This window comes from Macadamia integrifolia, chromosome 9 (assembly GCF_013358625.1).
Source record: "Macadamia integrifolia cultivar HAES 741 chromosome 9, SCU_Mint_v3, whole genome shotgun sequence".
NCBI lineage: Eukaryota > Viridiplantae > Streptophyta > Magnoliopsida > Proteales > Proteaceae > Macadamia > Macadamia integrifolia.
In genome coordinates this window covers 20878041-20892993 of record NC_056565.1, presented here as the reverse complement: position 1 = coordinate 20892993, position 14953 = coordinate 20878041, and the positions used below count along the sequence as shown (strand labels likewise).

The 14953-nt window shown below is 38.3% G+C and overlaps 2 protein-coding genes across 4 annotated transcripts; both read left to right on the top strand.

The window, feature by feature from the left end:
- Nucleotides 1-1621: 1621 nt before the first annotated feature.
- LOC122089213 (BTB/POZ domain-containing protein At1g30440-like) lies at nucleotides 1622-9084 on the top strand. 2 transcript variants are annotated; one of them, XM_042658769.1, is made up of 4 exons: nucleotides 1622-2890; nucleotides 4617-4686; nucleotides 6560-7783; nucleotides 8279-9084. In XM_042658769.1, exons 1-4 carry the CDS (start codon nucleotides 2805-2807, stop codon nucleotides 8828-8830), a joined length of 1932 nt encoding a protein of 643 aa, XP_042514703.1. In that variant the 5' UTR covers nucleotides 1622-2804; the 3' UTR covers nucleotides 8831-9084. The 2 variants fall into 2 exon arrangements, with proteins under 2 accessions (XP_042514703.1, XP_042514702.1); XM_042658768.1 differs by lacking the exon at nucleotides 1622-2890 and adding an exon at nucleotides 3659-3897.
- A 4169-nt stretch (nucleotides 9085-13253) lies between these two features.
- Nucleotides 13254-14710, top strand: LOC122088059 (cation-chloride cotransporter 1-like). 2 transcript variants are annotated; one of them, XM_042657195.1, is made up of 4 exons: nucleotides 13267-13380; nucleotides 13476-13650; nucleotides 14246-14380; nucleotides 14497-14710. In XM_042657195.1, the coding sequence occupies exons 2-4, from the start codon at nucleotides 13481-13483 to the stop codon at nucleotides 14693-14695; spliced, it is 504 nt and encodes a 167-aa protein (XP_042513129.1). In that variant the 5' UTR covers nucleotides 13267-13380; nucleotides 13476-13480; the 3' UTR covers nucleotides 14696-14710. The 2 variants fall into 2 exon arrangements, with proteins under 2 accessions (XP_042513128.1, XP_042513129.1); XM_042657194.1 differs by having other exon boundaries at nucleotides 13254-13650.
- The last annotated feature ends 243 nt before the right edge of the window (nucleotides 14711-14953 follow it).

Below are 14953 nucleotides of genomic sequence, written 5' to 3'. Positions count from 1 at the left end.
AATATATTCAAAATCATTCATCTCTGACCTTCCAAAACCACAAAAGGTGAATGATAGTGGCCATTCCAAAGGACTAACTTGCAATGTTTGTTTTCATGCCAAAATGTGATGTAATTGCATGTATGTAGAAAATCAAGAGCCAAACTTAAAAGGATCCTCTTTGAGAGGTGTTGGAAATAGTATGTGTGAGATTACTTTTTGGCTCATTTTAATTTCAATTGTTTAGAGCAAGGAACTGTAAATCTAGAATCTACACGTGAGTCAATTGTTTTACAATTTTTACCAACATCTATCCAAACACATTACCTTTTTATATGATTAAAATCTAATTATATCCTAAACCCAAAGTCAAAAGCTTAGCCAAAGGTGCCTTATGTGCAAAACAAACTCTTTCACAGGGGAGACATGGTGCATTATGCTTGCAACTATAAGACCAAATCTAATCATGTGTTTTTTTTTGTGTGTGTGTGTGTGAATGGTTAGTAGTCATGCCTTTGGCCTGACTACTCCCGCAGTCGAACTTAGAACCACCCACTTCTTGAGGTGAAGGTCTCTTGTCAACTCGGCTACCCCTTGGGGTTTGTCAGTAATATACTCATATGTTTCTAATTGTTATATAGCTGTCAATTATCATACATTTCTTAAACTAATAAATAATTTACAGTTGAGCTTAATGATGGGAAGGCAACATGGTAGGCACCCCTAGCTTACCCACCTTGGAAACATGCATAAAGGCTTAGCAGTTTACAGGCAACCAAAGTGTTAAGGTTGTATTTGATATACATTTTCATAATAGATTATGAACTTAGACCTATTTTGAAAAAAAAAAAAATTATATAAATTTTAATCCCACAATCTATTCAAAAAATGCATACCAAACACATTTTAAAAATACCTTAACAACAAAAGACTGATATGTATAAACGCATGGCAAAACCTGCCCCCTTAATATGTATAAAGAAGTATCCTTTCCTAAGGGTGACATGGATAAATACTTGCCATAACCCTTCCCAACATTTATAAAGAAGAATATCCTTCCCAGAAATCAGGGGAGACATTTGAGAAATATTTGGAACAATCTCCTAACAAATCAATTAAAAATTACTTTACCAAAAAAAAATGTGCAATTCATTCTTAGATTCATCCAAAGAAACTAAATCGTACAAAGTAGTGAGTATAAACAAAAAGATTATCATGGCAAGTAAGGTATATTTCAAAGGTGAGACCAGGGATTGGCTGGTCTCCTCTTTTTGTTCACTTTGGAAATTAATCTGCAAATCTTTTGAAAAAGAGACAAAGAAAACCCATATTTCCTACAATGAGCTTGACTTTTATTGACTTTCACAGGGAAGGCATCTCATTAAATATGAATTAGTTGAATTTCCCCATCCGCCCCATTAGCAGAGGAGGATCCCCTAATTGGTTGGTTCCCCTTTTTGTTATGGGATCCTATAATCAGTTTTTTTTTTTTTATTATGTTTCTGATCTTATTGGTAATAAAAATCAGGTGAGTAATGAATTAAAATTACCTTTTTTAAAGCTCCTGAGAAGCCAACCTAAACTTCACGTGGTCTAGCTGGACAGACAGAGAGCTGTTGGACTCTGAGTCTTGGAGTGCTGAAGCCTGTACACCTGTAACCTGTAATAGTAATAGTACTGTTAATAATTCTCTGAACTAATAGGTTCCAGAAGGAAATGAGTATGTTTTAAGCCCAAGGCCCCACCTGCTTTGAGGTTGTTTACAGAGCTGCCATTACTACCATCGTTTTGAGTTTTCCAAGTTGCTTGTGGCAGATGGGTTTTGCATCTTCTGGCGATTCAGAAGTAATTTATTGTAGGACAATGGGGCAGAGATAATGGGTTTTTCTTCTATTGTTATTTTCTTTGGTTGGTAAGGAAGGTTTTGGATTCTTGTGGTATAGGTGGGGTTGAGAATGGGAATTCTGGGGTAGATTTCAGTAGACAATTTTATGGGTTTGTGTCATATTGTTATATTTTAGGGGATTTGTGGTGGTTTTTGGGGGGAAATATGTTGGAGGGGTTGACCCAAAGTTTGAGTTTTGTTTGTAGAGGGAGGTTTTGGACTTGAAATTGGTGGTTTTCAAGTGGGGTTTTGTCCAGTTTAGTGGTTTTGAGGGCGGAAACTTAAAGCGGTTCGGTTCAAATTCGAAAGTTCAGAGCAGTTGGGCTGTTTTGGGAGCGTTTCAGAAGCAGAATTGGAGAACACGTTTTGGAAGCGGTTTCTCTTTTTGGGCAGGGATTGCTGCGTTTTTTGTTTACCCGGTTGGTGGATTAGGGTGGTTTTGACGTGTCACTGGTGGCGTTACAATTTGATCGCTCAGCATTTGTAGTTTTTCCGTCAGAAACAATTTGGGCTTTTTGTAAGTTTCTGGTGATGAAATTGCATTTTCAAGGTTTTTCAGTTCTGGGTTTGAGAGTGTTTTGTTGGAATATTTTTGGGTGAGACTGGTTGTGGTACTTTACCAAGTTGGTTGGTCTCTCTATAGTGACTTCTTCAATCTTCAGTGAAGAAGCCCACTGTATTTGTGTTTCCAACAATGAAAATGCTCTTATTTAGGTTGTCAGCTTCTTGGAGATGGTTAAAAAACCTTGATCTAGGATTGGTTTGACATTTCCTGCATTCTGTTTAGGGCAGTCTTTATTTACTCTGTCCTGAACTGAAGGGTGCATCTAAGGTGAAAAAGGTTTCAGTGGTTTTTGGTTTGTCTGTGATTCAGAGTTTTATTGGCCTAGAGGCTAGAACTGTTCCATTTGAACCTGTTATTTCAATACCACAAAATCAGATGTCTTCCAAATTTCCAGTTTCTGAAATGGCTTGTATGAAGCTGGGATCCAAAACTGATGCATTCCAACGGCAAGGACAAGCCTGGTATGTTCCCTTACCTTGACCTTGTGGACTTTATGTGTTCCATTTTTTTTTTTAGTTGAGTTTAATTGATTGTGTATGTATTCATTTGAGATTAAGTGAGGCTCTGAAGAAGGATTTTGTTCCGGTAGTTCTGTGGTTACATTTCACATCTAATGATGATCTAGAGTACGATATAGTTTCAATTTTCTAGTTGAGATCAAAACGAATTGAGAAATCTAATATTTTTGGGTGTATAAGCTGTTGTGATCTTAAATATTTTATTAAGGCAATATTGGATGTACTGTGATGTCCTACAATTTTATTGCCTTCTTGATGTGTGCGTTTGATGGTGATGGGGCCCCTTGCAGTGTAAGATAGGTTTCTTCCTCAATGTCACAGTATCAATTCCATACGGAAGATCAGTTGATAATCATATTGATCCCAACTGTCCCACAGATGGAAACCTCTGAGACCATAATAGAGTTAGATCGATTTTGATGGTTCAAATGAATGTGGTTAATCAGATAGTTGGTTTGATCAGTTTTGGTTTCTCATCTCTGTTCCCCATTTCAATCCTCCGCCACCCAAAAAAAAAAGAAAAAAGGTGGGGGGGTGCTCCCATTTCCCAGTAGATGCTGCTGACCACTAACATATACTGATATGCAGGATCTTCTTTGTCTGTCCAAAGAAACTTAGATTTCCGTACAGTCATGGGTCTTCACCCTTCCCCCCCCCCCCCTCTTGAAGATATACAGTCAGGATGCAAGATCTTCTCAACTGCCTGTATCTGAGATAGCAGTATATAGGTTTATTTTTTGACTTTTCAAACAAATTCATACTACCCTATTGTCAGGAATGGAGGTCATCATCATCTCAACAGCCTGCATCTGTTCCATCAGAGAATCAGTTAGAAAAATAAAACAAAAAAATAAAGGAAGAAGAAAGAGAAAAACAGAGAGAACCCATTCGTGGAGCATAAGTACCATCTGCGAAGTTGCACGATGTCACTTTTTGCCTCAAAAGACTAGGTGAGACCCATGACATCGTGGGTTCAACTCTTACTGTGACCCTGAAACTTCCATGCATGCATCTTGAGTTTTGTTTGACAAGGATGTCATGTCTTGCTCCCCAACCAACCCCCGTGTTTTGGTATATATGCCTATGTAAGATCCTGGTTGAATCCCACAAGCGTTTGCTGGATGCTAATATGGACTTATAATTTTATTGTTAAAGTTCTTAGATTTATACATATTTAATTAGTTGATGTGGTTTAGTCATTTAGGAAAATCATTTTCTTATACAAGGTGGTATTTGAAAGGATGGATCTGACTGTCTATGAAACATTGAATTAGGTACTGTCATTGATGAGTGAATTTTATTTTATTTTTATTTTTTTATTTTTTATTGTAAGAGCATTTAGGAGTATTCTTAATGACAATTGCCGAGCGCAGTTGGCGAAGCTGTGGTGCGCTAAGCTCACGCTCACCAGGAGGTCTCGAGTTTGAACCTCCTGCCGTTACCTCTTCTCCCTTCTATGGAGTAGGTGCTGATAAATATAAAAAAAAAATGCTGCTTATCATGTATTGAAATTTTGTCAGGAAAAGTTTAAAGCATTGTCTGTAAGATTTTTTATTTTCATATCTTCCTTCTTTATCTATTGACATATTCTCCTAATTTCTACTTCATCCATTGGCCTTACTTTCTTTGATTGATTGATTCATTTTTTTTTTGGGGTGGGGGATTGCAGGTTCTGTACAACTGGACTGCCCAGTGATGTTGTTGTTGAAGTTGGGGAGATGTCCTTCCATCTCCACAAGGTAAACTCCTTTTCCACTAAATTAACTCACTGATGTTAATTACCTGTACCTTATGTTTTCTGTTTAATCTATTATCCACCATAAATGTTGACACGTGCTGGGTGAGAATGCATCTCATTCCTCCCTACTCCCATACCTATCCAGCTATCCTCTTTTTTTTTTTTTTATTGGACAGGGGGAGGGAGAGAGAGGGGGGTGTTGGTAGGGTGTAGGCAATTCAACTTGAGATGATATTTTATATGATTTGCACTATCCTGATACACTAATTGAATGGTTGGTAGATTTGCACATGTCAGGGCTGAGAGAAGCCAGTCAATTCAATAACTGTTTGATAGATGGCCGTAACTATTCAAAAACCATGTCTTTCTTTTGTTTGCCTCCTGACTAAAATCCAGGAGAAAATTCATTTCTGGGGTGATTGGTATTTCATAGGCTGAGTGCTTAGTTACTAGCTTCCCTTATTGTGTGTCAGTGAAGTTGGGAAATGAAACATGGGGTTTTATACCACACCATGTTCTCAAGGATCTTCATGTCATTTACCTGCCAAGGTGGCATTATGACAACCTGCCAGAATTTGGAAGACTATTATTAATTGGTTGCTTCTTAACATGGGGTTCCACATCCTTTTAATAGATAGGATGTGTGATGTGTGGTTCTACATCTCAAAACCCCCACCCCCTTTTTTTTTCTTATTGAGAAGCTCTATTGCCATTTACAGATCAAAAAAGGATATAGGAAAGAACAAAAAGTTCTTTTACAATGGGATTGACAGATTTTTGTTTATGATCTTTAGTATGGGTTTGATGCTATATGAATGTTGCGTTTGGTATGCATTCTTGGAATGCATTCTAGGTTGGTAGTGCATTCCAAGAAATCGTACCAAACACAACATGAAACATAAGGCTGAGTCTGCATTGCTTTGAGAAGATGAGATGACAAATATATGTTAAATAAATAGTGGATCCAGATGTGTAAGATCATATGGGTGGAAGACTAATGCTACATTTGGTATAATTTTTGGAATGCATTACTGACCTAGACTGCATTCCAAGAATGCATACCAAACACAGGCTAATATGACAATATACACAAAATATATCTGGGTGTTTGCACTACCCATTTAATATTAGCAATTAAGCTGGATGGTTCAACTAGCAGCCCTCACTTAGAGATCACTTAGCCTGAAGATCAGCAGGGGTGTCTTGGGCATAAATTACTTCCACATTTTATATATACTCTTAAGAAAAAGAGTGTGTTAATCCTGCAGATGTCTTTCCTTCCTGTGCTTAGCTTTCTCCAATTGGTTATCTTTTGAAACAAGAATGTCTCCCGAGTAGGGATAATAAATTGGATGGTTGGTGACCCTCTTTATATAATTGTTTTACAGATTCACATAATGAAGTTATCACACTACTCTTTCTACTGGCCCAACAATTTATTAGCAAGTGTTATCACGTCTTGTTAATTTATAATAGGATTTGTTACTTTTCTTCGGCAGATAAACATGACGAGTGTGTTATTCTGCATCTTAAGGATGCACTTAATCCACTCATTTGTTGATCTGAACTTGAGAATTAAACATCTAGAAACAGATTCATATTTTCATGGATATAACAAATTTATTATACTGAAGAAATAATAGCTACAGTATGGGAAGTATGATACAAGTATATGACAATAACCAAGAGCCAAGGTCTAGTCACTACCCACAAGGGGACTTACATCATTTAAGAGTTTTCTGTTCCGCAGTTTTGTGTTCTGTTCTCTTTTCTTTTTTCGTTCTGACAAAAAAATAAGGCATGGGGTTTTCAATTCGTTTGCGCTTGTGGTTTATATTCATTATCTCTAATTCCCTTTTAAATTCCCCATGCAGTTTCCTTTGCTTTCTAGGAGTGGGGTTTTGGAAAAGTTAATTGCAGAAGCGTCAGATGGAGGAGAAGAAGACTGTGTTATACAGCTACCTGACATCCCTGGTGGGGCAAAAACATTTGAACTTGTTGCGAGGTTTTGTTATGGGGTGAAACTTGAACTCACTGCGTCAAATGTTGTTTACCTTCGATGTGCTGCTGAACATCTTGAGATGACTGAGGAATATGGTGAGGGAAATTTGATTGCACAGACTGAACTTTTCCTTAACCAAGTTGTTCTTCGTAGCTGGAAAGACTCTCTAAAGGCACTCCAAAGTTGTGAAGATGTCCTTCCCCAGGCTGAAGACCTCAACATCGTTAAGCGGTGTATAGAGTCTCTTGCTGTGAAGGCATGTACGGACCCAAATCTTTTTGGTTGGCCCATGATGGAGAATGGTGGGCTTATGCAGAGCCCAGGGGGAAGTGTCTTATGGAATGGTATAAGCACAGGAGCCAGGCCAAGAAATGCAAGTTCAGATTGGTGGTATGAAGATGTATCTACTTTAAGTCTACCTCTATGTAAGAGACTGATCTCAGTTATGGAATCTCGAGGCATTAGACAGGATATAATTGCTGGGTCCCTTGTGTTCTATGCAAAAAGATACCTACCTGGCTTGAAAAGACGGCAAGGTGTCAGTGAGTCTAGTACACGTCTTGTTCCTGCAGCTTTGGGAACTCCCCCATCTGAAGAGGACCAGAAGCTTCTACTTGAAGAGATTGATCGATTATTGCCCATGCAAAAGGGTCTTACCTCAACTAAGTTCCTTTTTGGGATGCTTCGTACAGCGATGATCCTTCATGCCAGCCCATCTTGCATATCAAACTTGGAGAAAAGAATTGGAATGCAACTGGACCAAGCTACGTTGGAAGACCTCTTGATGCCCACCTTCTCTTATTCCATGGAAACTCTTTACAATGTTGACTGTATACAGCGGATTCTTGAACACTTCTTGACTATGGATCAGGCAACTGGCGGGGCCTCCCCATGCTCGGATGACGGACAGTTGATGGGATCACCTTCTCTCACACCAATCACAATGGTAGCCAAACTGATAGATGGGTACCTTGCGGAGGTTGCTCCTGATATTAATTTGAAGCTCCCCAAGTTTCAAGCATTGGCTGCTACTGTTCCTGAATATGCCAGACCATTAGATGATGGGCTTTATCGTTCAATTGACATATACCTGAAGGTTTGGACTATACCCTACCTTGTGCTGCCTCGTTCTATTTGACTATCTCTATATTGAGCCGCATCAGTGTTGGAGGGCCCTCATTACCTTCCAAACCCCTTGGACTTGGTTTTATGCACCTCTAGAGCAGATGTTTTCATATATCACTGCTTTTATCTGCAGAAAAGACATGCTGTGGCCTGTAGCGGAAGCATTGGATTGCCATCCAGTGCAACACCAAATGTTGCCTTATACAGGGAAGTGTTTGGTTCTGCACGAGCAGAGTGGATGGGATCCATGACCATCTATAGTACATACGCTGTGCAGGGCTAGGTCCATTCTGTTTGGCTTAGAAATGTTGCCTCTGTAATTTATGAAAGGCTATATCTGGTGATCTTCTCATGACTTCTAGGTTCTAACCCATTAATGAAATGGAGTAACTGTTGACTGTTGGCTGAGCCTGATTTCTATGGAGTTTCAAATGAATTGTAAACCTTTCCTCTGTTTGTTTGACAGGCACACCCATGGCTCACGGATTCTGAAAGAGAACAGCTTTGCAGGCTTATGGACTGCCAGAAGCTCTCCCTGGAAGCTTGCACCCATGCAGCACAGAATGAGAGGCTGCCTCTTAGAGTAATTGTCCAAGTTCTCTTCTTCGAACAGCTTCAGCTGAGGACTTCAATTGCTGGTTGCTTTTTGGTCTCTGACAATCTTGATGGATCTAGACAGTTAAGGAGTGGGTTTGCAGGGTCAACTGATGGGGGTTGGGCCACAGCCGTAAGGGAGAACCAAGTTTTGAAAGTGGGAATGGATAACATGAGGATGCGGGTTTCTGAGCTTGAGAAGGAGTGTTCAAACATGAGGCAGGAGATCGAGAAGTTGGGCCGAGTGAAAACTTCAAGCACATGGGGCAGTGTATCTAAAAAGTTCGGATTCAAGCTGAAGTCACAGATGTGCAGCGCCCAAGAGGGGTCTGTCAATAACCAGAATAGGGATGTAAGTGGAAAGGCTGAGAAGGTGAAGGACAGAAATGTGAAGCATAGGAAAAACTTGTCTACAGAGGGGTAATCTCTATCTTTCGTTTTCCATTCTTTTCCCACCTTGTTCTTTTGGTCTTCATTATTTGTATTTCTAAAGTTCTCAAACTCTGAATTTTCATCTCCTCTGTGTCCATGTCCATGAGCCATTCTTGTTTTCTTGCTCTTTTCTGTTTCCTTAATTCATTTTCCCGATTACTCTCGATTGTCGACCATGTAAAGGAGATGGGAATAGATACCTATAATGTAATTTGTTCTTCTTGTAATAGAAAGCAGCTTTGTCTATCTCTCATGGATTCCCTTTTAAGTTCTTTTCGACGTCTTATGGAGTTTGTGGTGCAGAGGGAATCATGGAACAACCCTTTGGTACATATTTTTTCTTACTGAATATGTCCATTAGACATTGTTGCCCAACTAAACTTTCTATTAATTTTTTCGGTTTCATTTGCTACTTATAACTGAAGGTAGAAGGCAAGAATTAAAGATTTAAAAAAGCATCACAGAAAAACCACTTTTAATACTCACTGAACATTGTTTTCACCTGTCATTTGAGAATTGTTCTTGGCATGCAAATAAAATGCCAATATGCAGCTTGAACCTTACAGTCACTCATCCAGAAATTGGATCAGAATATCAATTCAAGAGCTATGAAGAAGATAACTAGAAGCCCGCTAATCCGATTCTGATTTAGACACCAGCGATTAGGATCAGAAGGAATCAGGATTAGTGTCAGTTGATTTCGATCTGGATTGGTCATTTCACTGATTGATTCCTGAATCTTGAAACCATGGTCATGCTCAAAATTAACCCAGCAATCTATGCAGGCACCTTCATTTGATATGAAAACTGGGATCCAGAAGGTTGGAGATGCTCTTGCTCTTAGATTGGGTCTTCAGTCTGCTCTCCAAGCTGGGTTAGCCTGCTTAGCTGTGTTGTTTGTCATTCTGATTGCCTGGTTCTTAGTAGATGTCTAAATGAGGCTGAGTTTAGGCCTCCATCTTAGATTTCCACCATAGTTTCGGATGTTTAAGTCTTACAATGTTGTTTCGATTTGTGCTCTTCTAAGCATGTTTCTAGTTCTCTCAATGTTGTGGTCCACACTGTTTCAAATTGGGCAGTTAGTTACCCCATCGGGGCTTTTGGAAATCCGCCTTTCCGAAGGATCTCCTAAATCTTGTACTTTAGTTTTCTCCCAACGATGTTCAATAAATTACCAACCACCCCCACTTGGTGTTTGCGCAAAAAAAATAAAAAAAAATAAAAAAAATAGAATAAAATAAAATAAAATAAAATAAAATAAAATAAAATAAAATAAAATAAAATAAAATAAAATAAAATAAAATAAAATAAAATTACAGAGCAAAAATCTTTTTGGGTTCATTCTGTCCAGTTGTATGGAAGGTAGTGTTTGAAAACAAAGCGTTGATTTCCATTGGCCTAGTCTGGGAGGATATAATTGGGAACCTCAATGCCTCAAAAGTGGGTGGTTGGCCAGTTGCTTTATATGGCCACATTAATAACCATGCTGGAGTTATGGAGCTTGACTTCTTATTGGGACATCATATCATAATGTTGGCTTTTAAAGTGGTACCCAATAGAGCTGGATTGAAGGAGATTGCTGAACAAGGTTACAAGTATGGATCTCAGGTTCTGTATCGGTTTTGGCCAATATCATAGTGATATGATACGGATTTGGGCCATATTAGGTCGGTATTTGTCATAAAATATTTTTTATTCAATACAACTGATCAGTATTGATATCTATATGCCAAAATGTCAATACAATACCGATACTTAGAACAATGTTGCTGATAGATGTTATGTTCATTTTGTGTCAAACCCTCCTGTAGTGAATAATCATTTTATTTGTGAATAATTTGCATGTCCTACCTCTCATATGATATAGGGGAATTTAGCATTATATGCCTTTAATGATCATTCTTGAAGATTTGCCATATTATTCATATTTATACAATTTTGGATGGGTTATGTAAATTTACTGATTTACACAAGTATTTTGTAAAGGGACTGTCTAAATGACATTGATATAGGTGTATTTAACACCGACTTAGCCTAGTGGTTTGCAACCCCAAGGATTGCATCTTGGTATGAAGCCCCCCCCCCCCTCTCCAACACCTAGCCAGCTGCCACCCCAAAGTCCCACCCCCACCCTTGTACACACACCCTACCTAGCTAGTGTCGCCCCCATAGCACCCATTTAGTGGCCTACGGGTCCTCGATAGGTTGAGCCAAAAAAAATAAAAATTGCACCTTCTAATTCCAATTGTTTTATTCCCAGAATCCTTTAAGTTAGCCTCGTGCAAGTGTTTTTTAAAAAATCTTGAAAATTACGTATCATCATGTCACTATCAACAGCTGCAACAGTCTTGCATATTTTCTGAGCACATATGTGAAATGATGCTGTTTATCTTCATTGGAAAATAATGTATTATACTTAAAAGATGAAAATGTAAAATTGTAAATAATTTGACATCTTTAAGTCAATAAAAAATCACTTTTGTAAAATTAAAATAAATAAATATATTTCTGACATGTCCACTTCCACCTTTCTGAGCTACCTAGTGGGCTGATCTTGTCAAAAGAACTATTTAATATGTTTCATATTTCACTGAATTAAGAACATATCAAGATTTGGCCCTATCTCAACCATATGGTTTAAGTGTTATATTTTTATCATTTTATTTTTAGGCATTAAACAATAGCTATCAAAGTTGATTCTTCAATTAATTTAAAACTTTATAAGATTGGGATCGCTACGTGTGGCGTTGCCATTGTGTTACCACAAGGATCAATTAGGGTAGGTGCACAAGTTTCCAACCAAGGGGCATGGGGTCTTTTCGTGACCCAGTGTCTATATGTAGAGCAGCACAACCAGGTAACATTCTTTTCCTCAACTTATATTATCATGTGGGGAGCATTTGCACACCTAGGGCTTGGCTTGACAGTTTACCGTGCTCAATGGAGTACTTGCTTGATGGTTGATCACTTGATCAACTCCTCTCAAGTGCATCGAGCTTGGTTTGAACCAATTTTCTTACTTCTCAAGAAGTATGGTTTTGGCCCTGGTTGACTCCTTTATTGGCCTATACTTGACCCCCATATGGGTCTACTTGGTAATGGCCAATGAACCCTTGAGCTTGAACCTAAAATATTAAAGGGTGCGGAGCATTTGACTTAGTAGATGAATAGGCACTGAGATTGGCATTGCCATAACAACAGAATTTGAGGAATTTTAGGTTGTGATTATGAAAGAAATCTTTACCTTAACAAAGTAATATATAGGCTGATTTTTTCTTTTTTTTTTGTACTTTTCAATGAGCACACTTATTATACTCCTAATGTTGAGGAACCACATTTTTCCATCGCTAAATTGACACTATTTGTAGCTCGGATTAATTGTTAAAAATTAGGGATGTAAATGGATAGTTGAATCTGCATTTATCTAAGGGTTTTAATATCTGATCAAAGCAAAAACATCCTCTGCAGTGAGTGCAGTGATGCGGTGAGCATTGGATGGTTGAGAGGATATGCCTGGATGCTCTCAGCCATCTGATGCTCACTGTATTGCCGCACTCACGGTAGAGAATAATCATTCTTGATCAAACGGTATTTGGATTTGAATTCGGATAATTCAAAAAATAATTATTCGATTCCAATAAATATCTAATTAATAATACAAAATAAAGTAGCTAGATATTTTAAGGTTCTTGAAGATTTAATAGGTTTTAAAAAAATAAGGAAAAGAGCTAAGACAACTAAGAGACATGGATTGAGAGTAAATCATATCTACGAAGAGAAGAAAGGTCCAGGGTAACACAAGTCAAGATGTAAACGGATTGTCAAAAATCAAAAAGTTGATTTGCATCTATATCAGTTTAGGGCTATCCATATCCGGCCAAAAATTATCCGATCACATCTGATTCGTATCCTATCCCTTTAATAGTACAATTAGAAGACAACACAAAGGTCTTCCCATTAAAATTCTGTGGCATCTTGAGATTGTATTGGACAAATAATAATGCAACCCCGTGAAATGAACTCGAGTTTGGCCGATCTCAATTCCGGTCTACCCGGAATCGTTTTTTTAAGGACTTTTTGGCCTCGGTTGACCAATTCCACTTACTTGAACCTTGTGGACGAAAAAGCCCATTTAAAAATGAAGTTGGTGGCCCAGGCCCATATGAAAATAGCCCGTTTTCTGGTTGAGCCAGGTCCAGATGAATTCAGAGAGGCTAAGTGGGTTGGGCGGCTTGTGCCACGCATTGCCATCTCTATCTTCCTTTCTACTGCCCACTCACACACCGTATATCCCAGATTATCTGCGGCAATTTATCCGTAACACAATCAAATCAATGAATCAGACGCTGTGGGTCCCAGACAATTGTAACCGCACGGAGAAATACCGCAGAGGATCATAGGTGTTCTCAGTTCTTACGATACCGTCGTCGTCGATTTTCATTTTCCGTTCAAAGTCCTTTCTCTTTCCGTGTCCAAATGCCCCTATATATATAGAAACAAGGACGCATTTAAACTTTTTTTCAACATTTTGAATCCTTGAAGGTTAAAAGATCTATCGTCTCCCTTTGAGATCTGAATCTCTTCTTCTTCGTCAACTATCGCTTTGAATCCCTGGTTTGTTTTGTGGTCCTCTGTAGATCCAATGGAGAATGGTGAGATTGAGAACGCAGACGAGGAATTGCCTTCGCCAAGCGGACGAAAATACAGACCAGTCGTTGCTCATGATCGAGCTGTTCTCCAGATGTCTTCAATAGACACCGAATCTTCTTCTTCTTCTTCTTCTCAATTGCCTAATCCTGATGGTCCATTGAAGTAAGCTCCTTCATCGATTTTCTTCTTGCTCGTAGCTCCGGTGATTCAATCTGTGAAATTCTCTGTTGTTTCATATGATATGGTTGACTTTTCTATTTCCTCTTGTTTTCTGTTACAGAGTTTTTATTTGTATTAATGCAGCAGCTAGGTTACATATGTATGCGTACTTAACAGAGTATTTATTCGAATTTATACAGAAGTTTGGTTACAAATGTGTGCGTAGTTGGCATTAATTAATACTCTGTTAACTGATAAATGTATGTAGATATGTGTTAATGTTTACATCAATAAGTTTGTGTATTATAGGCAACAGTGGATGTATTATGGTGAGAATTTATGAATATACTCGGTACATTCAGTAGAATGCATGCCGCTGCATGAGTATATTCCTGTTTATCAGTTTGCTTGTGCTCATATGTATATGGGCATGTAGAAGAATGCATGCGTAGTATTATGTTTGCACTAGTTTAAGAATTTAGGTTTATGTATTGTTTCAACATCTCTTTAATCTTCATTCGGTTTTTCCTTCTTTTTCAGTTTTAAAGTACTCCCATTTACCAATTCTTAGTAAATGTTTTATATTTTCCTGGGACAGGAAAGTTAAAGTAAACTTGCAATCAAACATGGGTTCTGATGCGAAACAGGGGACATCTCCTTCTCATGCACGTGGGGAATCCAAATTGGAATTGTTTGGTTTTGATTCTCTTGTCAATATTCTTGGTCTTAAAAGGTAACTGAATTTATCCTTACTTTTACGATGCCGAATGTTGCTCCTGTTCCTTTTGGTTTTGCAGAATTTGTTGATCTGTGATTGTCTAAACTTGGTTGGGCATGCTATTCCTGTAGTATGACAGGAGAACAAATTCCAGCACCTTCCAGTCTTAGAGAAAGGGAGGATGTTTCTATCAGGATTGGACAGCCAAAGGTATTCCAATTCTCTTTAGCATGTTACCATGGGTTTGAGTTTGTAGAGATGATTACAAGGATGCAAATTATGGTTTTGTATTTATTGTATGGATTGTTCTTGATCCACGGACTGAGCTGACTTTGCACACTTTTCCTTCATAATTGATTGGGCTTGCACTTTTCACCTTGTGGCTTATATACTAGGATTTTGGACATCCAACGGGATGTTATTCATATTCTTTCTAATAGCTGCAGCCATTTGATGAAGCAAGTCAATGTCTGAAAACTAAGCTTTCTGACACTAAAAAGACAGCCTGGAACCTAAAAATGGGGGAAACTTGGCCAAAGAATTCACTTTGAAAATGATCTCTTGCAATTATGTTATTTTTTTAGAATT